The sequence below is a fragment of the Euprymna scolopes genome, chromosome 21 (genome assembly GCF_053919585.1).
Source record: "Euprymna scolopes isolate OS-2025 chromosome 21, ASM5391958v1, whole genome shotgun sequence".
Taxonomy (NCBI): domain Eukaryota; kingdom Metazoa; phylum Mollusca; class Cephalopoda; order Sepiida; family Sepiolidae; genus Euprymna; species Euprymna scolopes.
In genome coordinates, this window is record NC_136502.1 from 41,262,234 (window position 1) to 41,289,733 (window position 27,500).

Here is a 27,500-nt window from a genome sequence, read left to right on the forward strand (position 1 = left end):
CGCTGATAGCATCAACCTTTAAAACTGTGCACTTCGCTGAGTTTGTGTTTACCTCCTCCACGAAAACTACGCATCTAGTAAAAGGACCCCGAGTTTGGGGAGCCTGGGCACCCCCGAAAAGGTTTCTCACCATTGTGCCACATATTTGAAGAACGATGAAAACATCGTATGTAGTTCTAGGAAATCTACTATCCCAATCCGCCGCCTCCAAATAAGTTAAATGCTTACTGTCTGAAGCGCCCCTATCGGGGAATGCCAACGGGGTTGTCCAGGAAATTTTTTAAACGGTTAGAGTGCTCCTCCTTTGAGTGAGCTGGATTGACTTTCTCAATCTTCCTGGCCTTATGTGACATCTTCCTGCGGTCGGAAGAAAGGAAATACTATCTACAATTAGGCAACGCGTGAACCCGAAAAACCAGACTGTCAAGGGCATATGATAACTGAAGAAGAAGAAGAAGAAAAAGAAGAAGAAGAAGAAGAAGAAGAATCATGGCTTCCGATTCTGACTTCTAATTTATTGTTTATACTCTAAACTGTACACACTTCATAAGATAATAAATACAATATGCCAAGATTCTGATGTAGGAAATATATAATTAGTAGATTTATGAATTATCCCCCTGTGTCGCCATCAGCTCCTATGTATAAAGAAAAATATATAATAGTAATCACACACACACACACACACACACACACACACACACACACACACACACACACACAGGTCTCCCCCCCCTTCAACTACTGTGTAAGTCACGCCAGAAGTCAAATTATTTTTTTAAAGCATTGCCTTGGTTCACAGTTGATTCTATCATCTTTCTTACCGCTTTCCGACCACTCCTATGAGTCTCGATTTCTGTCGCCCAATATTAATTTGATTTTTTATCGTTATGATTTATTGTTAAACTAGCCTGGGTGCCTGGCGTTGCCCGGGTGTTTGGAGGTGTGTGTTGAGGAAAAATATGGTTGTAGGAGGCAGACAGACTCAAACCCGTACCGCGAAGAAGGAAAATATCGTGAAAAAAAAACGTGACGTCTTTGCTGTTGCGCCCATCACCAAACCGGAAGTGACGTAGGTTTAAATTAAAGTCAATCGAAAAGAGGGGGTGACTTTTGAAAATATCGGCGAAAAAGCGACCCCTCGTTATAGAAAAGTGCCCAGTAAAGGGTGGAGGAATTAATATTTTGACCAATTTTTCAATATTTGTCGTACGAAGGGTCGAGGGTCAAAACGATACCGATCTCGTTAAAATCCGTTGCCTCTGTCGAAAATTTTATACATACATACATACATACATACATACATACATATATACATACACACATACATACATACATACATACATACATACATTTAAAAGACAGGTGAGATTTATGTTATAGATTGCAAATAAAAAATTATTTCTTTCTTTTTCTTTTCATGGAAAGCGCCCCAGTCAAGACGTGAAGCCACCGAGGAGGAAACAAGAAAAAGAGATAATTATTGAAATTACAGAGGATGCCTATTGACTTTACTCTTGAAAAGACCAAGGTTAGATGTAAGAGGAAAACTGTCAACAGGAAGAGAGTTCCCAAACTTGCAGTTCTTGGAAAGAAGCTACTGGAATAGGAATGTTGTATAATAGGGGGTTTCACATTAAAAGAGAGACGGAGACATGTAATACAAGATATACGATGATGAGAGAGACATACCATTTTACTGAGGGGGAGGAGAGATACATTTCTTGTAAGAGTTACATAAAGTTCATAATAACGATGAGGGAGACAAAGTTCATATTAAGGATGTTTCACGCATTACCTTTTGCTGTTGAATGATGACATGACACAGTTTTACAAAAACTTCTTTATTATCAGATCGACCGGTCGAATGATGATGACGTCAAGGAATTCAAAGCCGTTCTACATGATTAAACGTTCTCCCTTCGCTTCTAAAGGGGCCCTCCTCTGATCATGTCAGCTCTGTCCGAGCGACTCTGTTGGCTGTTCGATCCGGACTCGATTGCCTCTCTGGTCTTCGACTCAAACTAGCTCCTATATTGAGAATTCAGGTTTGCTATGACGTCAGATGTGTGCTCTAAACGTGATCGACTCACGTGGCTTAAACATACGTGGCTCGGCACATGTTCCCAAAACACACTTCTGTCGAGAAAGAATTCTCACTGACTTATTTTCCAATATATGTAAATTGTATTGTTCATTATTTTTTAGCTGACCTTTTTTAATTCAATTTCCATAAAAAAAAATGAAGAATTAAATTCTTTTTACAAACAAACATATCTAAACTATTTTATATGAAATTGAACAATGCGAAATTCTAAAATTCCATTTTCTGAATCTATTTCTGAACCTTGCTTACAAAGTTCGAATCTTGGTCTATCCTAATCTCATTTTTCACTTATCTAATGTTCTTCTTACTTACAGGAAAAGGGGACAGCCCTTTTTCCTGTTACAGGAAACCGTACTATGACTAGGTATCAAAACAGTGAATTGATAGAGACCACTAGACTAATGAGTCAAACGCGCAGGAAGAAAAGAAGCAGATCCAACAATTCTGAAGAGCATATGCCATAATCATATTAATAGAAAAGTCTGAGCATAGCTACATCACGTCTGTAAGAGAAAGGCTGCAGAGAATAAGAGAATCAAATAGGACAGAGATTTATTAGCCCAAGTCATAACAATACTCCATACATGGTTTGATAGTAGATTTGTAGAGATGAACAATAGTCGCAGGCGTGAGAAAGTGTTTAGAACGATTACATTAAAAACAAACTATATATATATATATATATATATATATATATATAGTTTATATATATATATATATATATATATATATATATTTCTATCATAATTAGCAAACTGTAAATGTCTATCGAAATGAATTGAATAAACGAGAAAGATGTTATTTCCAATTTAAAATAAAATTATGAATGAAATATTTATGAATGGAATATTCATGAATTAAATATTTATGAATGGAATATTCATGAATGAAATATTTATGAATGAAATATTCATTCTGATTTTTATTTTAGATGAGGATTGAGAAGGTATGTTACTTAGGTTATTCAGACTGCAGTTCCCATCTTGAATGATATTCTCCCAACGTTTCGGTCGCTGTAAAACCAGACGCATGCAGCTAATACTGCTATGACGCAACCGTCGACCCGAGAATGCAAGCTTCAACTGGTCTTTATAAAAATATGCCCGGCCAGTGTTAAATGTAAAATAAGTTATATATTTTTTATAAAAGTGTATTTGTTTGATGTTTCTATAAAAGCGTTAAATTTCAGTATGCGGTCTCTGCTGACGATGGAAATTCTGCATGTAACGACGCAATGAAGACTAAAGGAGCGACCAATGCCAGCCGGTTATAGCCGACGACATATCGACCCGTTGTGTTGCTGTTTTCATGTGCCTATCGTTGGATATCGTTTATTCCCGCGGGGAGCTGGTTACGTACCCAGGACGTTCCTCGACTAAGTAAATCTCTCAGGGAACGATAGTGTTATATGTGCAGAAGTGAAGCAAGCATAGCCCCCGTGAGTGCACAATGAACGAAGGCATAAAAAAAAGACTAAGTTCAGTATTTGCCCCCCTCATTTAGCCCCCAAAGTCCCCAGGGAACCTCAAATCCTGGTGAAAATGAATAAACGGTGCAGTTTTAGGCCTTAACATATGTTAATTTGAGTTCTGCACTATGTAAAAAAAGAAATGACTAAGTCCATCATCCCCCCGCTAATTTAGCCCCCAAAGTCCCCAAGGCCTTAACATATTTAAATTTGAGTTCAGCACCATGCAAAACTGCTAAATAGACATACACAGACAAATATCCTAAAATAGTCCCCAAAAAATGGAGCACTTTTATTAGTCCTAAAAGAGCCCCTGGGGCACACCCAAGAGTTATCGCAAAGTATAGGCAAGCAAAATTATATAGATATCAGTTAGTTACAACTTTTCAGAAAATTTTATAAAAATCCAAGTCATCAGTTTTTTTTAATAAGCACAAAAGGTTGGGGGGGGGACCGGAGTTTTCCCGAAAAATCCGTTCTGTTACATTTTTTACTCATATCATGTTTAATGTTTGTGCAAAATTTCCAAAAATTCCAAGGGATAGTTATTGAGAAAAGTGTGGACTGACGAACGGACAATGGTGAATTTGCAGGTCCACACTCCTTTAGTCGGCGAATAAAAAAACGAGCACGTAAAAGAATACGAAGAAAGTAGAACACTAAGAAAAGGAACAGTAAGATAATGACACTAACAAAACAAAACAAAAAAAAAACACCAAGAAACAACAACAACAAAAAAAAAGACAAGAGCATAAGGTCCAAGAGCATTAAGAAAAAGAACATAAAAATACACAAAAAATAAACAAAAAAAAAAACGAAGACTACAAAGAAGAAAAAGAACAAAAAGCATAAGATTAGATGGTTACCTAAAAAAAAAAAATTAATAGAAACAGTTTTATCAAATTTGTGCTTCATTGCGTGGTTCGAATCCTTCAACCAGCGTTGACCATCATGCACTAATGATTTCGTAAGCATGAAACAATAGTGCCTGTACGCACATAAAAATAATTATTTATAATATATATATATATATATATATATATGTATGTATATATATATATATATATATATATATATATATATATGACATTACGACGAGTACGCGAATACATTCAATGTTTCTACATTCTTCATGTATCATCAGGGCTCAAAAATATATGTACAAGCTCTACACACGTATTGAGCACTTTTGAAGAAACATTTGTTTTAGTTCATGTTAACAATAAACCCGAACTTAATTAATCAATTATATATATATTTATCTTATGTTGTTGGTGTCTTTTGTCCACATTTTCTCTTCCCCATACTTAGGTCAGCAAGTACAAAAACATGTCAAAATGAATTAAAAATGGCAAATATTTATTTGAAGAAGTCAAACGTACAAGCCTTACTCACAATATTTCCATATCATGTAAATTTCGGATCGCTGATTCGGTGATACACTTGATCTGATTGTTATCCATTTGTCTGAAAAGAAAAAGTAAATAAAACATTATCGAACCGAATGCGCAGATATATTATTAGAGTTTTGCGAAGTTCTCTGCTTGTTTGTAAATAAACAAGCAGGTCTAGCACTGTAAAAGTAATAGGCAAGTTTCTTTACAAAATGGGCATTTGATGAGGTCGTTTAGGGGCACCGATCCCATGGAGCGGAGGTCAGAACTGCTGAATATCAACTAGATGATTGTAGGTTCAATTCCTGGCTGAGATAGGAATAGGTACTAGTCTAGGTGCACTAATAAGCTTTTATACAGCGAAACAGTGATCTACATTGTGATCTTGTCTCTAAGGCCAAGAATGTATGTGGATGACTATATATATATTATAGAGTTATAAATTATATATACGTAGAGAGTGAGTGAGAGAGAGAGAGAGGGAGAGAGAGAAAAGAGAGAGAGAGAGACATATATATATATTTAAAGAGATATAAATTATAGAGTTACTAGCAGGTCACACGACATGGCCCGGTTGTAAAATATGCTTAAATACGATATTTTAATTTGTGCAGATTTCCTATTTATTATCATAGATCCAATACTCTATTGATTATTATATTGTACCCAATATATAGTAGCGATTTCCAAAGTAATAAAAAATAATAAAAATAGAATAAATAAAATATACGACACGCATATATACACACACACACATATACACGCATATATACACACACATATTTCCGAAAATTTTATTCAAATTCATGCTACATTCACGAAGTTATGGCAGTTTATTTATTATCAAAGAAATTTTACTGTTCATCGCTTTATTGCAGATATTTACAGTGCCAAAAAATCAGGCAAATAAAGGTTATCGAAAAGCCAAGAATAGTTGCTGGACTCCCAGAAGGATTGTCCATCAAAAATTTAGCCACGGAGCTGGAATGGGATCCAAAAACCTTGGCTGCATTCTTGAACAACCCGAACACAAAATCCAGAAAAATAAGGGCATCAAGAGAAACCTTTTAGATCATGATATTCGGAAAATTCGTAGGGAAATCAACCGAAACACAAACAGCACCAGACCTGCAATAAAGCGATGGACAGTGGAAATTCCTTGATAAAGAATAAAATGTCATAACATTGTGAATATCGCATGAATTTGAATAACATTTTTGGAAATAACTAATCTTAAAAGGGGTCGTTTGATGATATAATTTTCACTTTTTTTGTGACGTATATTTAGTGAAATATTGATATTTTACTAATCTGCAATAAAGCAATTGACACAGTATATATACATATATATACATATATATACATACATATATATATACATATATACATATATACATATATACATGCATATATATACATATATATGCATATATACATACATATATATACATATATACATACATATATATACATATATATACACATATATACATATATATATATACATAAATATATATACATATATATATACATACATATATATACATATATACATACATATATACATACATACATATATATACATACATATATATACATACATATATATATACATATATACACATATATACACATACATATATATACATATGCATATACATATATACATCATACATATATACATACACATACATACATATATATACATATATATATACACACATATATATATACATACATATATATACGCGCATATATATACACACATACATATACACATATATATACACACACACACACACACACACATATATATATATATACTTGTGCTGGTCAAAATAATAGAGCATATGTAAATTCATTCCTTTTGTCATAATTTTCGGCTTGTAAATTGTACAGGCGAGATATCTTATATTTAAAGAACAATTGCAACTATTTTTAATCATTTGAGGAGGTGCATATGGCAGACAATGAGTACTTTATTGTCACATTAGAAAAATCAACGTTTAAATATAATAGAACATTTTGTAGTTGAGTAATCTTAAACTCAAAACATTTTGCAAATATTGTTTAAAAAGATTTTGAAAGCGATTTAATAATACTATATAAGTATGGGTCGTTCTAAAGACATATCTTTGCTTAAGAAGCAGCGGATCTTTGATTTGCGGACAGAAGGAAAGACGCACATGGAAATCGCAATTAAGGTCTGATGGTCAAGATGGGTGGTGACCAAAGTGCTCAAGAAAGGTGCTGATGATGTTTCCAACAACAACAATTGCGAGAAATGCGGACGAAAGAAAAGCACCACCGAAAGACAAGACCGGGCACTGGACAAGGTGGCAAAGAAAAGTCGATTCCAATCAACAAGTCACATCACCGAAGCGTGGAAACAGGCTTCTTTCTTCTATTTTGTTTACTTTCCTGCCTTGTTCTATTATTTTGAACACGAAATATTCAAAAACTGAAATTGCAATTGATATGAAAAAAAAAAAAAAATACTGTCGTAAAACAATTATTTTAGTTAGTTTAGCATGATAGGGATATTTTAGCACCAATTACATCTCACAGATCGTCCTCAATAAGAATTTAGCGCCCCCCAAAAATGATGTTCTATTTTTTGGACCAGCACAAGTATATATATATATATATATATATATATATATATATATATATATATATATATATATATATATATATATATATATATACCAAGTTAAAGATATTTAGGAAATAAAACTCATGAATTAAAACGAGGTTATTAAGAGTGCTCAATAAAAAAGAGCAAAATATAATAATATTTATTTATATAGACAAATATTACATAGTCGCTACACTGAACATGCTAATGTTTCGGAAAGATTCCAGTACGTTTCATTGTCTGTTGTAATCTGTCGGACGTGTATATTTCATTTCACACCCAACCGCTGTGATCGACACCGACGAAGACGCCGGCCTATAATAAGAAAGGTATGAACTAGTCCCTCATAAATTCAATCTTCTAATATAGACCCCTATTTTTAAGATACATATTTGGTGCCGTGACCACACAACAGAACCTAACTCGATAAAGAGAGATAACATTTCATGCTGGAACAGAGTTGACATGTGGTGTGTTAATATTGACAACGTTTTCGTAAGGGGTGTACTTTTTATTTAAAAAGTATTTTTAAAAGTATTTTAATATATTTTAATAGATTTTTGGATTATAAAGTGGGCACTGGCTCCCATTTGAACGTTAATCAATCCCTCTCCCTCACACACAAACGAAAAAATAAGCAAACAAACAAGCAAACAAACAAAAAATGTGCGTAAGAGAGAAAACATCGTTTGCTCCCCCTTTAATTAAGCAATTTTTTGAATACACGAGATTAGGAATGTTTGGGTTGTAAAATTAACTATTCATGCGTTTGGAAAGTAATTACCACAATTAAAAAGCAATTCACAATGCATTTTTAGCACTCGCCCATCAAATTAAATGTATGAGAGTCGTTCAAAAAGTAAAGCCTCCTATTTTTTTAACTAAAAAAAAAGTTGAAGCGCTACGAAAATGTAAGTGGCACCATTAAAACATCAGATATTTTGTGCTCCAGAATTTATTTTTTCTACATAATCACCACTTATTATCAATGCACTCTTGCCAGCGATGAACGATGGCTATGCATGGGTGTCTGGAGCGCGCTTCGTTATACAAGGGTCATTCCAAAAGTAAAGCCTCCTTTTTTTTTAACTCAAACAATTGAAAAGCTATGAAGATGGGTGTAGTATGATTATAACGAGCAACCTCTTGTGCACCAGGATTTCGTTTGCTACATAGTCGCCAGCATTAGTAATGCACCTTTGCCAGGAATTCAATGAGTCATCTCTGGTTCTGACGCATGTCCATGACAGGAATGTTATCTTAAAGTCTCACACCGAGTCAATATCTGCAACAGAAAGATGAAACTTCTAGGTTGTCAATGCATAAGTTCAATCATGATAACAATGCAATTTACAATACCCTCTGACAACTATTTTTGCCACCCGGGGCGGTTGTAAAATTTGCTCCCTCCGGTCCCCCTGGTCGTTGATTATCTGTTAACTTTCAAAATTTCAGAAAGTGCTCTAAATATTTATTTTCATGGAATTACAATCAAGTATCTAAAATCCATTTAAAAGCAATATTACACACATAAAACACAAAAAAATATATTACGACTGTAAAAACTCATTTTGGTATAAAATTTCAGATTTTTTTTGTTACTTTTTAAATTAAATTTTTTTTTTCTATTTTTTATTTTTACCATGTGTCACACAGGGAGGACCCCCCCCCCCTGTTACGTTACTGCTTTCTGATCCATTCGGACAGAATAAAAAGTAGGAGGCATTACTTTTACAACATCCGTCGTAAGTTATGTCGGTGGTGTTCTTAACTTCTAACTAGCACAAAGATCCCCAAAGAAGCATTGGTGCGACTATACGCACAGATATAAAGAAATACTTGCAAGTATACAACCTCGGTAAAATCAAGCACTACAAAAATTATGCTTCGCAAGTGTTTGCGCTAGTATTATCGTTAATCTATAGAACAACACGCTAAAACAATTTTATATCTGCACATAGTTCAAAACGAGTTACTTTTGTATTATTTTTATTTTTTCGGACTACTATTCTCACCTTAAGTACTATTTTTATCAACGTTTCGACCGATGCAATTTCGGGCCTTCTTCAGGTGATTCTTATCGAAATCTGGAATCTTTCTGTCATACTCGGGAATCTGCGCAAAATTTTGAATGGAACTCTTTATTTAATCCACGGGGGTACTATGTTCTCGTTCCGTCAGACAATTGTATTCTGGGTATCGCCTTCAACGAGGATTGAACCCCCAACCATCAGGAGAGTGTCACTTATAACTAGGGATATGACAACAGCGTATTTTGTTTCATTGTTTTGACTCTTGAGTGTGTATCCTTTGATATCTTATATGCTTTTATATAGAGTGATGTTGTTCTCGGTTGATTAATTGTGTCTAACTGTGTCGGATATATACTCGAAAATCAAAACAATGAAAAGAATATGCTGTTTTCATAGCCCTACTTATAACTGAATATGACATAATAGTTTATCCGTTATGCCATGGGTCCTTGCTTTTGTTTCAAAACATGCTTTTTAAATCGGTAGGCGGTGGGTAAAAATGGTAATTGATATACCAAGGAAGTATATACACTAGTTTTAGTTTATTTATTTTTAATTATAAAACAGTGTTAAGTTAAGAAAAGATGTAAAAATAATCGAAAATGTAAGGGAGATAACTCACATGTTACATATAAGTTAACATCAAAATTATCTCACTTAAATTTTAACCTTTACCGACACTTGCATAAAATTATCTGGATTGTAATAATATTCTATGTTGGAATACGTATTTTCAGACAGAAACTGAAGCAAATTAAACCCCTTTTTTGTAGTATAAAGAACGTTTTGTAAAGATAAAAAGAAAGACATTGCTGGTTAGAATCAAACATCGATTTGACAGATTTATTCTTAATTAAATTTACCATTGAAAATAGGACAAAATTAATTTTATATATTAGATAAAGAAAACCTATATTGATGTATATTTGGGAGTAAGACTTCTGTTATGCACATTGAGTTAAAAATGAAGGAAAGGGATCGGATTGAGTGGCAAATGAGTTAAAAATGGCCGGTGAAGCGACTGCGACCGTTCGTCGTAGGCCTGAGGAAAAGTGGTTTTCGTTTTAAGATTCCTTAGTTCTGGCACCGAGCGAAAAATGATTGAACTTGTAATTCATGCGAGATTTACTCGAGAGCTCAGCATTGATTTTTCCGATTAAGCTTGTTCCAAGAATTCCAGATCTCGACTGGAACTGATACGGGAAGCCGCTTTGGGTAATGATGAGTGGCCGGACAGAGTCACGTACCGGATGATTTGTCGGAAAGGAGACGAACAGATGGCAGTACTAATTCCTCACTTGCGAGTTAAGTATCAATTAAGTCGCAGCACAGGTGGGTGGGTGGTCGGTAAGTGTTGAGGGGGTCCCCGCGGCGGAAGGACAAGAGATATTCGAATGACAATTGTAGCAGAAACATATGCAAGGAATGCTCGTCAATTTGTTGATTCTCGAAAGAATGCTTTCTCTTATACAAAACCGGACTCTTTCGTATTTTAAGGTGCCAAAGTAACAGTAACTATTGCTTGGCTAGTTAATAAAGGGAGACAACCCAGAAACTTTTTTCTTACGTCATTCCCAAAATTTAATTTACAAAAGAATTACCATGTTTTTCTTCTTCTAAAAGGCGATTGTAAAATTGCAATTAAGTCGATTTTCTGTGAATATTATTTAAGCAATGTAATTATTCCGTTGCAAAACAGACTTTTAAAATGTCAAGAACAAATAGCATTTTCGTTGGTCGGTCACGCTTAAGTTAGAAATAGTATTTTCTTTAATCTGTTACGCTTCAGTTCGAAATAGTATTTTTGTTGGTCTGTCACTCTTAAATTCAAAATAGTATTTTCGTTGGTCTGTCTTGCTTAAATTCGAAATAGTATTTTCGTTGGCCTGTCACGCTTAAATTCAAAATAGTATTTTCGTTGGTCTGTCACGCTTAAGTTCGAAATATTATTTTCATTGATCTGTCACGCGTAAGTTCGATATTGCGTTTTTATCAATAAACGCTTGGATTTAATGAACGCATTTTAAGAATGAAAGTTCTTCTGCTAAGAAGAAATTGAAATCCACGGAATCATGATTAATTGCTGTCAAATAAAAATGGATCAAACTTAATGCAACTCTGAAATATTTGAATGAATAAACAGGAGATGGTGTCCATTTTATGCCACTATCTCTAAGAATCATATCCTTACATCATTTGTAGACATTTATGCTGACGACACTACCATTTATGGTACCACATCTAAGACAGTAAACGAGCAAGTACTCTCCAATTCTCTCTCCTCTGATCTTGAGCATGTAGTACAATGGGGAAAGGAGTGGCTGGTTACTTTTAATGCATCTAAAACCAAGCTTCTCTCTTTACATCATCAACATTTTAATCCACATTTGTCATCAATTGAAATGAATGGCTCTCGTCTTCAGGAGGCCTCAAGTTTTGACAAGCTTCTGGGCTTGACCATTACTCCTGATCTTAAATGGAACACGTATATCAAATCTGTTGCCAAGGCCGCTGGAAAAATGGTGGGATCTTTCTATCGATCCAGTAGATATCTCACTGCTGATGCTATTCTCTATCTATATAAGAGCCAGGTACGTCCAAGGATGGAATACTGTTGCCACATCTGGGCAGGAGCTGCTAGAAAGGACTTGTCCTGCCTTGATAGAGTTCAAAATAGACTTCGTAGCCTCGTAGGAGATGTCCTTTTCTCCTCCTTACAACCTCTATCTCACAGAAGAGATGTTGCGAGTTTGTCTCTGATGTATCGTTATTTTCATGGAAAGTGTTCAACTGAGCTTCAATCTATGGTCCCCCCTCGCCAAACTTTCACAAGAAACACTCGTCTAGCTGTAAACACTATCAATAATTTCCCCCACTCTTTATCTGTGCCTAAACCTAAACATAGATTCCATGAACAAAGCTTCTTTCTTAGAACTGCACGCCTGTGGAATTGTCTTCCGTTTTCCTGCTTTCCGGCTGACTACAATATGGTTGTGTTCAAGTCAAATAAATAAGTTCTTGATGAGCCGTTCCATATAAGTTATTAAATTTACCAAATTTTCATTACTAATGATTACTATATTGACCAACTTCTACTGTACACTCTTTAACCCTTATCCTTGAGTGGCCTCTGGGCCTTGATAATGTGGTGATGCCTTTGTAAAAAAAAAAAAAAAAAAAAAAAAAAAAAAGAATCCTTTCAAATATTTATAAAAATCCTGAAAAGTGTCTATTATTTACTAATTAGTCCCACAGCAAAGGAGGGATTCGACCAAGTAATTTACTCCCAATCGTCAATTTGTTTGTTTGAACTTTTCTCAATAACTACTGATTGAATTTTTTTGAAATTTTGCACAAACATTAATCATAGTGAAAGTTAATTTTTGCCGGAATGGATTTTCCAGGATAACTCTAGTTCCCCTCCTAGGGGACATTATAGGTGTAAAATTACCCCCAAATTGTTCATCCGTTCATTTGTTCGCACTTTTCTCAATAACAACTCTTTGAATTTTTTTTGTAATTTTGTACAAACATTAGTCATGGTGAAAGTAAATTTTTCACTCTTGGAGGTGGAGCCGGCATGCTTGGTTTATTCGTGTTTAGTATTTATTGTTAAAATCTCTCTCTCTCTCTCTCTCACACACACACACACACACACACACACACACACACACACACACACACACACACACACACACACACACACACACACACACACACACACACACACATAAAACAAACAAACAAAATCGAAAGTATCTGATTTTTTCACAAAAGGTTTCCAACCCATCCATTTTTAATAGTAAACTAGACGGTTTAGACGTCTTGCAGATGTGTTCGAAAATGCATGATGAACGGTTAATTAGTTTGAAAGTGAACCTTCTTCTATAAATATACCAAACTTTATAAAGACAGAAAAACATCATATGTTTCGAAGCTTTGGAGATAAGGATTGGTAATTTTAATTATTTTAGTTCGAATGGCTATTATCCTCCCCTTGGATTTTCTTCTCGTAACGTTTTGGGCGAAAGAGTTTCGTACAACATTCGAAACAATAATCTGTATAATCATCTACTAGTTCACTCCTTTGTTAATCTTTACGTTACGCTTAAAAAAAGGCCAAATACAAATTTTAAAGGCCAAAATAGAATTTTTAAAGGCCAAATACAATTTTTAAAGACCAAATACAATTTTTGAAGGCCAAACTGCTGGAAAAAATAAGATCAAATTCGCGAAATTCAGTTCTGAAGGCCAATTTTGCATCCCTGGACAAGAATATGAGAGTGACATCACTTTGATGTAGCCTTGTTTTTTTAACATCATTATGATAACATATGATCGTTGTTGTAATGGTGTGAGACAGAAAATCGTAGTAATTTTGATGTGCAGCGATTCTTCACCAGAGGAAGTCGTCAGTGAAATGTTACGTTAAAAGGGAATATCCGAAAAAAAAGGGCAAAAAAAATATAACGTTGTCTGCTGGACCGACTGAGTAAATTAAAGATTGTCTCTTACAATGTTATTTTATATATTTGTATTGAACTATGTAGCACAATATTATTTACTGAGTATTTATTAGTATTTGTTAATTCATCTCATTAGGGTCAGTTCTATATTAAAAATACAATGGACAATATATTAATAGGAATATTAATAAGCTTATATTTGCTGCTTGTTGTTCTTTCTTCCCTTTCAAAAAAAAAAAGAAGAAAAACAATTTTTGCGCTGTGCAGAAAAACATCAGCTTTATCAAAAGGTATTATTAATTAAATATATTTCTCATTCCGAAGAATTTCCACGAGTCCGTCTAGTTAAAAATAATAGATTAGAACTCACTCCCAATCCCCACCACAAATAATAATAATAATAATAATAATAATAATAATAATGATGATGATGATGATGATGATGATGATGATTTCATAATGCTCCCTATCTTGGGTTAAGCATTTGGGAAGTGACATACAAATTAACATTATCGTATGAAGCGATGCACTTTGTGTATAAAAATTGAGCTAGGGTACTTTGGACAACGGCAAAACATTGCTAATTAACTGAACATACATCTCTCTCTCTCTCTCTATATATATATATATATATACATATGTACATATATATATACATATATACATATATATTTATATACATATATATATAATATATACATATAATATATATATACATATAATATATATACATACATATATACATATATATACATATATATAGATATACATATATATATATATACATATATACACATATATACATAATGGATGAACCCTTTTTCGGGGTCAACGGCCAACTAGCACCATGTGTGTTTGTGTGTGTGTGTATGTGCGTGTTGGGGTGGAAAGGGCTCCCGTAAGCCGTGGTGAAGGCAACCTTTCCAGGAGAAGCAAATCTCTGATTTAAAAAAAAAAACATAAAGCGGGAGACCAATACCCGCATTAAGCTGGTATGCAGTTTCAACTTGTTGCTGGCTATCTTCGCTTGCTTGTTGCTGGATCTCAATATATTGAACGACTTAGCTGTCGTACAAAGCTAAGACTCTGTAACATCATCTGTGAAAAAATACCCTCTCAGGCATTTGTCTATTAAAATGATCCCGTGGCGATGGAAGTCATTTTTGGACTCATGGAATTTAAGTGTCTGAGGGAGTGGCACTCGTCTGACAAGACATTGCAATCATCATATATATACACCCATATATATATATATACATATATAATTATATATACACATATATACACATATATGCATATATATACACACATATATACATATATATACACATAAATACATACAAATATACATATATACACATATAGATATACATATATACCTACACGCCACACACACACACACACACACACACACACACACACACACACACACACACACACATTTATGATCTATGGGGTTTTTGATTTATTTTATATATATATATATGTATGTATATAAACACAAATATATATACATACATATATATATACATATATATACATATATAAGCATATATACATATGTATAAACATGTATATATACATATATATGCATGTAAATACATATGTATACATATATAAACATATATATACATATATATATATATACATATATATACACATATATATACACACACATATATATATACACATATACACATATATATATACATATATATATATACACATATATATATATATATATATATATACATAGTCATCCACATACAGTACTGTTTCGCTGTTTACAGCTCATTAGTGCGGCTAGACAGGCAACTACCTCAAGCCAGGATTGAAACCAGACCGTCTGTAATACGCTATTGGCGGCTGCTGTGTGAGTCATGAGTTTAACGATGTTTTAACAGCGTCCGAACTACCTCTGCTCGATTTGTTCACACAAAGAGCATCGCTTTTATATATATATATATTTTAATATATATATATATATATATATATATATATATATATATATATATATATATATATATATATATATATATATATATATGATCTATTTTCATTTTATTTATTTTTTATTATCTGTTGTATTTAATTGTTACGCTTACCTAAGCGTTGAGGGAGTAATCTGCCCTTTGTTTATTTGCGCCGCCCCTTTTTCTTGGACTTATTATTATTATTATTATTATTATTATTATTATTATTATTATTATTATTAAACATTTTTATTTAAGTATTTATTAAATATTAAAATAAAGATTATATAATATTTTAATTTAAATATTTAATAAATATTTAAATAAAAATATTTAAATATTTAATAAACAAAAGGTTTATTAATAACACACACACGCACGCATATATATATATATATATATATATATATATATATATATATATATATATATATATATATAATCGACAGCCTGCAGAAAATGGACTCTTTTTTTCCCTTTTTTTATTACATTTTCACCCCAAACAAGGCACATTGCCACTGTGGGGTAGGGTGATACTATCAGGGGCAGCAACTACTAGGGCACTATGTTGAGATTTGGGCAGCAAGATGTCGGTTCACGTTACACTTAAACTTCTGCATGTCAGTACAGTTGGGGAAGCAGGAACCTGGAATGGAATTCCAGAGTCTAGCGGTTCTGGGGAAGAAACTACTGGAGTAGAAAGATCTTTTACATCTAGGGATCTCTACTGTGTGGGGGTGGGATTTAGCTGCCTGTCGGGTTTTGCGAGGGTGTCTACGTCGTGGGGGCACAAGTGTCTGCAGTTCGTCAGAGCATTCACCATTAAAATACTTGTGGAACAGGCAGAGGGATGCAACGTTTCGTCGATGGGACAGAGGCTGAAGCTTAGATGCCAGTTCAGGGCCTATCAGATTGGCGACTCTCTTTTTAACCTTGTCAAGGAGCGAGAGACTAGCAGCAGATTCACCAGCCCAAATGTGACAACAATACTCCATACATGGGCGAATGGTGGCCTTATAGAGATACAGGATACTTTCAGGTATCAGTAGTTTTCTATCTCGATAGAGAGAGCCTACCTTCTTCGCAGCGGTCCTGGCAATGTTTTCAATATAATTGTTCCAACTCATGTTTCCTGTGAACGTAAGGCCAAGCAGTTTGAAAGATGTACTCTCAGACAGGGAGTCACTGGCCATTGGTATTGGTGGTAGAGAAGGTTTCTTGTAATTATTAAAGGAAACCATTTTAGTCTTGGCAGCATTGAATGTGACCATCCATTTTTGTCCCCATTCCACTACTGATTGGAGGTCATCCTCTAGTGTTTTTGTCATTTCTTTAGTTATGTGTTCATTTGTTTTCCTGTCATGCCTGTTATAGAGTGTGGTGTCATCAGCATATATACTCATCTCAGAGGCAGTTTTGTCGGGGAGATCATTAATAAATATTAGGAACAATAGATGTCCAAGGATAGACCCCTGAGGTACTCCCGCATTTATATCACACTATTTAGATGTACGACCGTCGAGGACAACCTGGATTTATCTCTTATCTAAGAAGGATTTAATTATGTTAAGTATTCTACCAGTGATACCGTATGATTTAATTTTCCTGAGGAGACCCACATGCCATACCCTGTCAAAGGCCTTAGATATATCTTAAGCTACCGCTCTGCCCTCCCCCGCTTTGTCCAGTGAATAGTATATACGTTCAGAGATTACAGTGAGGTTGTCTGCTGTGGAACGGGCTTGTCTAAATCCATATTGTTTTTAGTCAGAAGTTTAGCATCTGTAAGGTGACGGACTAGAGCATGGTTAATTATGGTCTCAAATATTTTGGCGAAAAATGGGAGGAGGCTAATGGGGCGATAATTGGATGGATCAGTTCTTTCGCCAGAATTCTTGAATATTGGTACCACAGAAGCAGTTTTCCAACAGCCGGGAATCTCTAATTTATGAAAGTATGATAGTTTATGAAAAGAAAGGGGTGTAAAGAGATAGCTTCGAATCAAAACCAAAGCAAAATATGATGAAAGTAAAAATAAAATAGATACACCCCATAATTTATTATACCTTACCTGTTCACACTGAAACACTTATTACAATATTCTGTGGATCTATATTAAAAAAAAACCTTGTTAAACTTTGTGACATATTTCCATTCTATGGAGGTCAGGCGCGAACGAATACCCCATAAATTTATTATACCATATTTCTTCAAACTGAAACATAATTATCAAAGTATACTTACACAGATAGATATGAAAAATCTTTATTAAAGTTTGTGCCTATTTCCATTCTATGGAGGCCAGGTGCAAACGCAGACCCCACAATTTTATTATACCATCCCTATTTAAGTTAAATCATACTTATCAAAGTATTATTATGTACATCTATATCAAAAACAATTGTAAACGTATTTTTTTAAATTTTAAAATTTTTTATTTCCATACTTTGTGGACCAGGAGCGAACGGAGACCCCACAATTTTAATGAACCACTGTTCTGCCAGATCAAACATACCCATTCCTGTGTCTCGATACATCTTCTATCCTTATATGTGATCAGCTTTCTATAATAGTCAACCATATAGGAGCCTATTCGTGATCAGACACACATACACAGACGTTCAGCTTTATATTATTGATATTATATTTTATTTAATATATATTTTATATCATATTTTATTAAATACATTAGCATTCTATTTAATTATTTTTTAAAATCAGTCTGGAACCCCTCAGGTCAAAATGTAGATTAATCCGCATCCTGATGTTTACATAATTTCACTTACAACAGCTCTATATACGTATTTGAGCACTTTTGAATTAATATTAGTCTAGAGTTCAATACATTTGAACTTATATATATATATATATATATATATATATATAAATTTAATAATATATATATATATATATATATATATGTATATATATAGCTGTTAATGCCTAGCAAGATTCAATTCATTTATTTAAGTAGTGTCCATTCTTAACACGTGGAGGATGTTTTATTTGAACTATTCTGTACTTTCACCTAACAATTTAATAATCAGAAGATGCTGTAAAACTTGAACTCAATTAAAAAAATACTAAAAAGCAAGGTATCTTCTCTGAATTAGTACAGATAAGAAAAATATGTTTGTGTTATTCATTCAATTCGTTCAAGTGGTGGCCTGTTTGGTACAGGCATTGGCGGCTATGACCCTCCATCTATCTCTCTCCCTCGTGGCATTCATGAATTCATTGTTGCTCATAATTTTTTATGTTGCCCGAGTGTTCAGACTCTCAACGTATGTTTCTCGCTCTCGTATTCTGCTTCTTCTACGCACGATATTTCCCGTTATCTTTTGCTGGTTGTCGTAGAGTTGTTTGATGACGATCAGGTGCCATCTGTCTATCGTTGTAATCCTTACCGAGCGAGATGTTCTGATTCAAAACCTATTCACGCTGTTTCTCAAATAAAGAGTTCAATGTATTGCCATAGCTTTCTTTGAAGTTATACAGACAATAGGTTGCAGTTTCTTTCGGTCCGAGCACTGCCCATACTGACCGATTTTCCTGACTCAGGATAGCCAGAGGTATCTTCTGCTCAGCACAACGAAATGCGAAACCATGAACAAAATTATTTCTGTTTTTACATCAGTCACCTGCTTTCCATGACTTCACGTTACCCTGATCGAGGGTGGGGTGGGGGAAGCTAAGTGGCTTATCAACCATGCACAAGGGTCACCCACGGACTAACAGAGGAAAGGGAGTGTCTTACTTTTCCTTTGACAGTAGTGCTGTCCTGCCGCACACGTCTAAAATAATAATGAGTTTAAGGCGCCTAAAATTCATACTAGAATTGTCTGCAAAAGAATATGTAGATTATGTAGATTATGTAGAATATGTAGATTGTGTAGATTATGTAGATTATGTAGATTATGCAGAATATGTAGAATATGTAGAATATGTAGATTATGTAGAATATGTAGAATATGTAGATTATGTAGAATATGTAGAATATGTAGATTATGTAGAATATGTAGAATATGTAGATTATGTAGATTATGTAGAATATGTAGATTATGTAGAATATGTAGATTATGTAGAATATGTAGAATATGTAGATTATGTAGATTATGTAGAATATGTAGATTATGGGTTTGGATGATTAATCGGAATCGGGAATCGAAAAAATCGGAACTTTTTGGGGGTATCGGAATCGGAAAAATTTATGCCCATTTTCCGATGCAAAAAAGATTCTTTTAATTGGCTTTTTTATTTTCCTTAAAAACACCCTTATACTACTGATAGTAATAGTAAAATAATGAATATCTATTGATTTTAAACTATTAGTAAAACTAAAATCGATAGATCATCCTTCACAAGTGTATCTTTACGTTCGAGAAAATATCTGCACAGTTAACATGTGTTTTTTTACGGTAATCGTGAAAAATAACAACTTTATAGTTAAACATTTAGATATTTATAAAGAAACGGAATCGGCAATTGCATCGGAATCGGGAATTTTATACGAAATCGATAATTGTATCGGAATCTTAAAAAAGATTGGAATCGTCCCATCCTAATAAATACTAAGTAATAATCAATTCTAAATGACAGTTTGCGGGTTGAAGGATCAATGTTCAGCACGGGCGATACTACGAATACAATTACGAATTACGTTTAACGAAACAAGAACAACCTAGCCCTGTGGACTAAATAAAGAGTTCCACGTGAAATTCCGTATATATTCCCGAGTTAGATATAAAGATTCCACTGTTGGAAAAAACTAAATGAAAATTCCATGAACAGCGTTTCTTTCCTAGAGCTGTCCGTCTGTGGAACTCAGTACCGTTTGTTTGCTTCCCGGTTGAGTATAATATGGTCGTCTTCAAGTCTAATGTGAACAAATTCATATTGAATCAACCATTTAGATAATCTAGCCCTATCTAAGCTCCACCGTGTCTGGTTCTGTTTCACCATCTACCTAACACTTATCCTTATCCTTGAGTGGCATCTGAGCCTTGATAAGTGATGGCTCTTCTAAGTAAAAAACGAAAAACTCCACTGACCAAAGGCTGCAGCTACATCCATGAAAGAATACACAGAAAACTGGCATTATTCACTTTGAAAAAAAAAACGTTTCGAGGTTAACCCCCCTTTTTCTCTCTATATTTACATTCGTACAAAGAAAGAAACAAATAGAATATTATTTCAGCTGGTTACCTGGAAAGGTCTTAAGAAATAGCAACCACCCTTTCAGGTACAAAAGAATACCCCCCCCCCCCAACAAAAACAGGTGTTGCAATAGAACACCACCCGATGAAAGTAAATCTATTTTTCGACCGGTTGAATGTTAGGGTAAGTGTTAGGATGAGGTTTTCCCCTCCCCCAAAACGGTCGTCAGATAAGCGGCTGAGTACAGCACTTTGATCACAACTAATTCAAAGTTAATTACACGTACACTCCTAATCCAAAATTTAAGACCAGTTGAAAATCTTAAAAAAAAAAAAAAACAAGAATAAATACGTTTAATTGTTGATTTCAAAATTTGGGGCTTATTTGAAAAAAAAATCAAACTTGTATAAAATTGAAATTACTCCCCCTCCTCTCCTTACCCCCTTTCTTTTACAATCCTCTCTTCCTCTCCCCCTCCCTATATCTCCACCAACGCCCACCCGAATCTGTTACCCCCACACACTACAATCTAATGTATATATATAACTATAACTATAACTATATATATATATATATATATATATATATATATATATATATATATATATATATATATATATATATATATATAAATATAACTACTTCATTTATTCACATAAATTTAATATACGAAAGTATAGATTTATGCGTAAACTTTAAGTATTTAATACTTAAAGTTTACGCATAAATCTATACTTTCGTATATTAAATTTATGTGAATAAATGAAGTAGTTATACTTAGCTCCTAAAACAGTCGAGCACTTCCAAAAGAATTTATTTCACCACATTAAAAATAGATATGGAAAGAGTTAATTTCGAAACATCGCTGAAAAACATCCCCACACCCAGCAAGCATAGATATATTATTAAATTAATCCAAAAAACAGATGAACTAATACGCCGAATGCGATGGCGAGCAAATTTCTTCCTTAAAAATGAAAACGTAAACAAAAAAGAATCCTATGGTTTTAAAATCCTTAAAAATGCGAAAACAGTAGACCTTTTGATAAACTTTGAAAATAACCTCTTAAACGTTATTAAAAACCTAGAATTCCACAATCAATCTAACAATTTCCAACGGAAACTACACAAAATCGTTAGAAACATAAACAACTCTAATAAAATCTTTGTAAAAGCAGATAAAACAAGAAATTTTTATAAAATAGATAAACAAGAATATAATAAACTAATCACAGAAAACATTACAAAAAACTACAAAAAACTAGACACAAATGCGACTACATAGATATAATAAATACTGAAAGTAAACAAATTACCGATAAACTAAAAATTAGCGATAAAGTTGGCAAATGGAAACCTAGAGAGTCATACATTGTGCTTAAAGACCACAAATGGGACTTTAATAATAATCCCAGCACCCGCCTGATAAACCCAACTAAACCAGAAATAGGTAGAATTAGCAAAACTATACTTTCTAGAGTAAACAAACAAATCAAACAGGACCTAGAACTAAACCAGTGGGCAAATACTACCGAAGCAATCACCTGGTTTAAAAATATAGAAAACAAAGATAAATGTACGTTCATACAGTTTGACATCATAGACTTTTATCCCTCGATATCCGAAGAACTTTTTAACATTGCCCTAGAATTTGCCGAGGCATACACTGATATATCCTCAGAAGAAATCAACATCATTAAAAAATGTAGAAAATCAGTTCTAATAAATAACAATAACCAATGGATAAAAACTAAAATGAAAATTCATTCGATTTGGCGATGGGTGCCAGAGACTCTGTAGAGGCATCAGATCTTGTGGGATTATTCATTCTATATACCCTCACAAGCATATTCGATACTACGGACATCGGCCTATATAGAGATGACGGACTAGCTATAATAAAAAACTCCAACAAAGTCAAGGGAGAAAACTTTAAGAAAATCATACACAAAGAAATGAAAAAATTAGGCCTAAAAGCGGACGTATCAGCTAACATAAAAATAACAAACTTCCTGGACGTCACGTTGAACTTAGATAAAAACACATATGAACCATACTTAAAAGATAACGCTACTCCAATTAACGTAAACCCTAAGTCCAACCACCCACCATCAATTATGAAACATATTCCTAACTCGATCGTAAGTAGACTCAGAATAAGAATAAAAACTCGATTAAACCTAGAACCCCATCTTCCAGCGTAGACCCCTACTACCAGGTCTCCTTCTCCAATATCAGGGGTCTACGTTCCAACCTTCCAGAGGTTGAAACCCAATTACAGGAGACGAAACCGGACATATTATTTCTAAGTGAAACTGGAATAGGGCCGACCACTTCCCTAGATGAGTTCATAATTAATGGATACTCCAATTTAACAGCTAAATCTGACACCCAAGATCGCCATGGGCATGGAATATGTGCCTACATTAAGGATGGCTTCCAATGTGGCAGGGATATCTCTAGAGAAGATCCTAATTTACGCTATATGTGCTTCAGGGTTGCACTTGCTAACACCACTGCATTTATATTTTCCCTCTATAGGCCCCACAACAGCGGAGTTACTATCTTTAAGAGCATATCTGAGAAAATAGACCACATACTGTCTTCACATCCCTCGGCTAACATCCACATCTGTGGTGACTTTAACGTCCATAACGTGGAATGGCTGACCCATTCAAATAAGACAGATGATAAGGGGAGGTTTTGTCATGATTTTGCCATTGCTTATGACCTCACTCAGATTGTTCGCGAACCCACCCGTGTGCCCGATACACCCAATCAATATGCAAGCCTCTTAGACCTTTTTCTCTCAACTTCCCCTGAGCTATGTTCATGTACCGTTCATTCTCCTCTAGGATCCTCCGACCACTCCGTCGTATCAGTTAAGATAAAAACGAAATGTAAGAAGCCCCCAGACGTACCCCTCCACCGTACTGTATACCGATACTCTATGGCTGACTGGGATAGCTTCCGTACATTCATATCTGATTTACCTCTGCACTCCATGTTTAAAAAGGAAGTGTCCTCTATAGTATCAGATCTGACCGAATGGTTAATTGTAGGCATTGACCAATTCATACCATCTAAAAAATTCCAACAAAAACCTAAAAGCCAGCCATGGTTCTCCCCAGAATGTGCTGCTGCTATCGCGCACAGAAATCACTTTTTCCATAGCTACCAACGTAATAGATGCACTGAGACTAAAGCTGCTTTCAGGACTGCCAGCAACCACTGTAAAAGAGTAATAAAAAATGCAAGAGAGCTATATGCCCAGTCTGTTAAATCCAAGGTAGCTGATCAGCGGCTTGGTTCTCACCAGTTTTGGCAAATAACAAATAGGATCCTGAACAGAAGTGTGCGTTCTATCCCAACCATTATCAATGGACCAGAGGTCATCTCGTCAGCGTCAGACAAGGCCAAACTATTTGCAAAGAACTTTGCAGTTAATTCTACCCTATGCGACGAAGGCCATCAACTCCCCATATTTCCTCCTATAACACAGACCAAGCTAGGTAACATACAAATATCCGTGCATGAGGTCGCCAAGCTAATAAAAAACCTAGATTCCAGTAAAGCAACTGGCCCTGATGGCATCCCAATTATAGTGTTAAAAAAGCTTCAACCAGAACTTGCTCCCATACTTACGAAACTATTTAAGCGCTGCCTTAAGGAGAAGTGCTTTCCGACCCCCTGGAAGACCTCATCAGTTTGCCCTGTATTTAAGAATTCAGGTGATAAGTCATCTCCCTCTCAGTACAGACCAATAAGTCTCCTCTGTGTTATGAGTAAGTTGTTGGAATCCATATTAAATAGAGAAATAGTCAACCACCTCAGCAGGAATAACCTTCTTAGTGACACACAATATGGTTTCCGCTCTGCAAGATCTACCGCAGATGTGCTGACGGTTATATCCCACAGGATTAGTGAATCTCTTGACAAAGGCTTCCTTTCTAGGGCAATTGCTCTTGACATATCAAAGGCCTTCGACAAGGTATGGCATAAGGGTCTACTTCACAAGATTTCCAGCTACGGTATAACTGGAAATGTTTTCTCAATCATTAAATCATTTCTCTCCGATAGGCTTATAAGAGTAGTGGTAGATGGACAAAAATCGGAGGCCTGCAATATAAATGCTGGGGTCCCTCAGGGGTCAATCCTGGGCCCAACTCTCTTCCTGATCTACATCAATGACCTCCCTAAACACATACTTAAATCATTCGTTGACATCTATGCTGATGACACGACCATCTACAGCAACACATCAAAGGCTGTAAATGACAAAGTTCTCTCTGATTCTCTCTCCTCTGATCTCGAGCGCGTGGTTCAGTGGGGGAAGAAGTGGCTAGTTACCTTTAATGCATCCAAAACCAAACTCCTATCCTTACATCATCAACGCTCTGATCCCCATCTGGCATCAATTGTGATGGATGGCTCTCGTCTGGGTGAGGCCCCGTGTTTTGACAAGCTTCTGGGTTTGACCTTTACTCCTGATCTGAAATGGAACACGTAATCAAGTCTGTTGCCAAGGTCGCTGGAAAGATGGTGGGATCCTTCTACCGCTCCAGAAGATATCTCACTACTGATGCAATTCTCTATCTATATAAAAGCCAAGTACGTCCAAGGATGGAATACTGTTGCCATATCTGGGCAGGAGCTGCCAAAAACAGCCTATCATGCCTTGACAGAGTACAAAATAGACTTCGTGGCTTAGTGGGGGATGCCCTTTTCTCTACCCTGCAACCCCTCTCTCACAGAAGAGACGTTGCGAGCCTATCCTTGTTTTATCGTTATTTTCATGGCAGGTGCTCGTCTGAACTCCAATCCCTGGTCCCCCCTCGCCAATCTTTCACGAAAAACACCCGTCTAGCTGAATCCACTGTGAAAAATTTTCCCCACTCTATATCTGTGCCTAAATCAAAATGCGGATTCCATGAACAAAGCTTCTTTCTTAGAACTGCACGCCTGTGGAACTCTGTTCCGTCTGCCTGCTTCCCTCCGGACTACAACTTGGATGTCTTCAAGTCTAATGTTAACAAATTCCTAATGAACCGCCCCCTTAAGTAAACATTCCATCAAATCTCCACACTAACGTAATGTACTTGCAATAGCCCTTATCCCTGAGTGGCTTCCGGGCCTTGATAAGTGGTGATCACTGTGTAAAAAAAAAAAAAACAAAAACTCAAGCGATGAAAATGCATTTAACAGGTCATCCAATATTTACGAAACAGCCCTAAAAAATAGTGGATACAAAAATATCGATATCAAATATAAGCAACAAGACACCAACAACTATAATAAAATTAAAAATAGAAGAAAAAGAACTATAATTTGGTATACGGCCCCATACAATCAAATGTTAAAAACAAAACTTGGCAAGAAATTTCTAGATCTTATTGAAAAACACTTTCCCGCAACCAACCCCTTACACAAAATCTTCAATAAAAATACCTTGAAGTTATCTTACAATTGTTGCGAAAATTTAGAGATGATAATTAAGGCACATAATAACAAAATACTAAATTAAAACAATGTAAACAACAACAAAATAAACAATAAAAAAAGTAGACACCATGACAGAAATAAAACCAACACTATCAGAAATAATAATAATAATAATAATAATAATAATAATAATAATAATAATAATAATAATAATAATAATAATAACAAACCAACCCCGGACAAGAACAACCATACCATAAATAAAAATACTAATAACGAACAAGATAAATGCAATTGTAGACACCGCACACTTTGCCCAGTCCAAAATAAATGTCCAACAAAAAGCGTAGTTTATCAAGCAACAATATTTGCGAAAGAAAACCCGAATAACAAGAAATATTACATAGGCATGACTTCCTTAGGTTTCAAAACCCGATACTATGACCACAAAAGCACATTCAAAAATAAAAAAAAACACCGTATAAAAACAACACTAGCGAATAAATACTGGGAACTCAAAGAAAGCGGACATTCGCCGGTAGTCGAATGGAAAATAATGAGACAAGCTACCACATGCAGACATTTAGACGACCCATGTAAACTATGCCTCCATGAAAAATTTTCTATCCTGTACTTTAAAGAACCTCAAAATCTATTAGACTGTAGGCGGGAAATAGCAAACAACTGTGTTCACAAAATAAAACTTACTCTAGGATAGCGATACAAAATAGCTTTAAAACTAACAATAACAATAGAAAACAAACAAATAAATAAACAAATTAAATAAACATGAATATACATAAACGATCACACACATATGTA

The 27,500-nt window shown here is 34.7% G+C and overlaps 1 protein-coding gene across 3 annotated transcripts in view; it reads right to left on the reverse strand.

Moving 5' to 3' along the window:
* The window catches only part of LOC145242163 (slit homolog 2 protein-like), a 594,752-nt gene that overhangs the window by 147,201 nt on the left and 420,051 nt on the right, over positions 1-27,500 (reverse strand). For all 3 annotated transcript variants that reach the window (XM_080105142.1, XM_080105141.1, XM_080105140.1), the window contains exon 6: positions 4,971-5,042. In XM_080105142.1, coding sequence (XP_079961268.1) covers positions 4,971-5,042 — 72 coding nt within the window. The remainder of the gene's footprint in view (positions 1-4,970; positions 5,043-27,500) is intronic.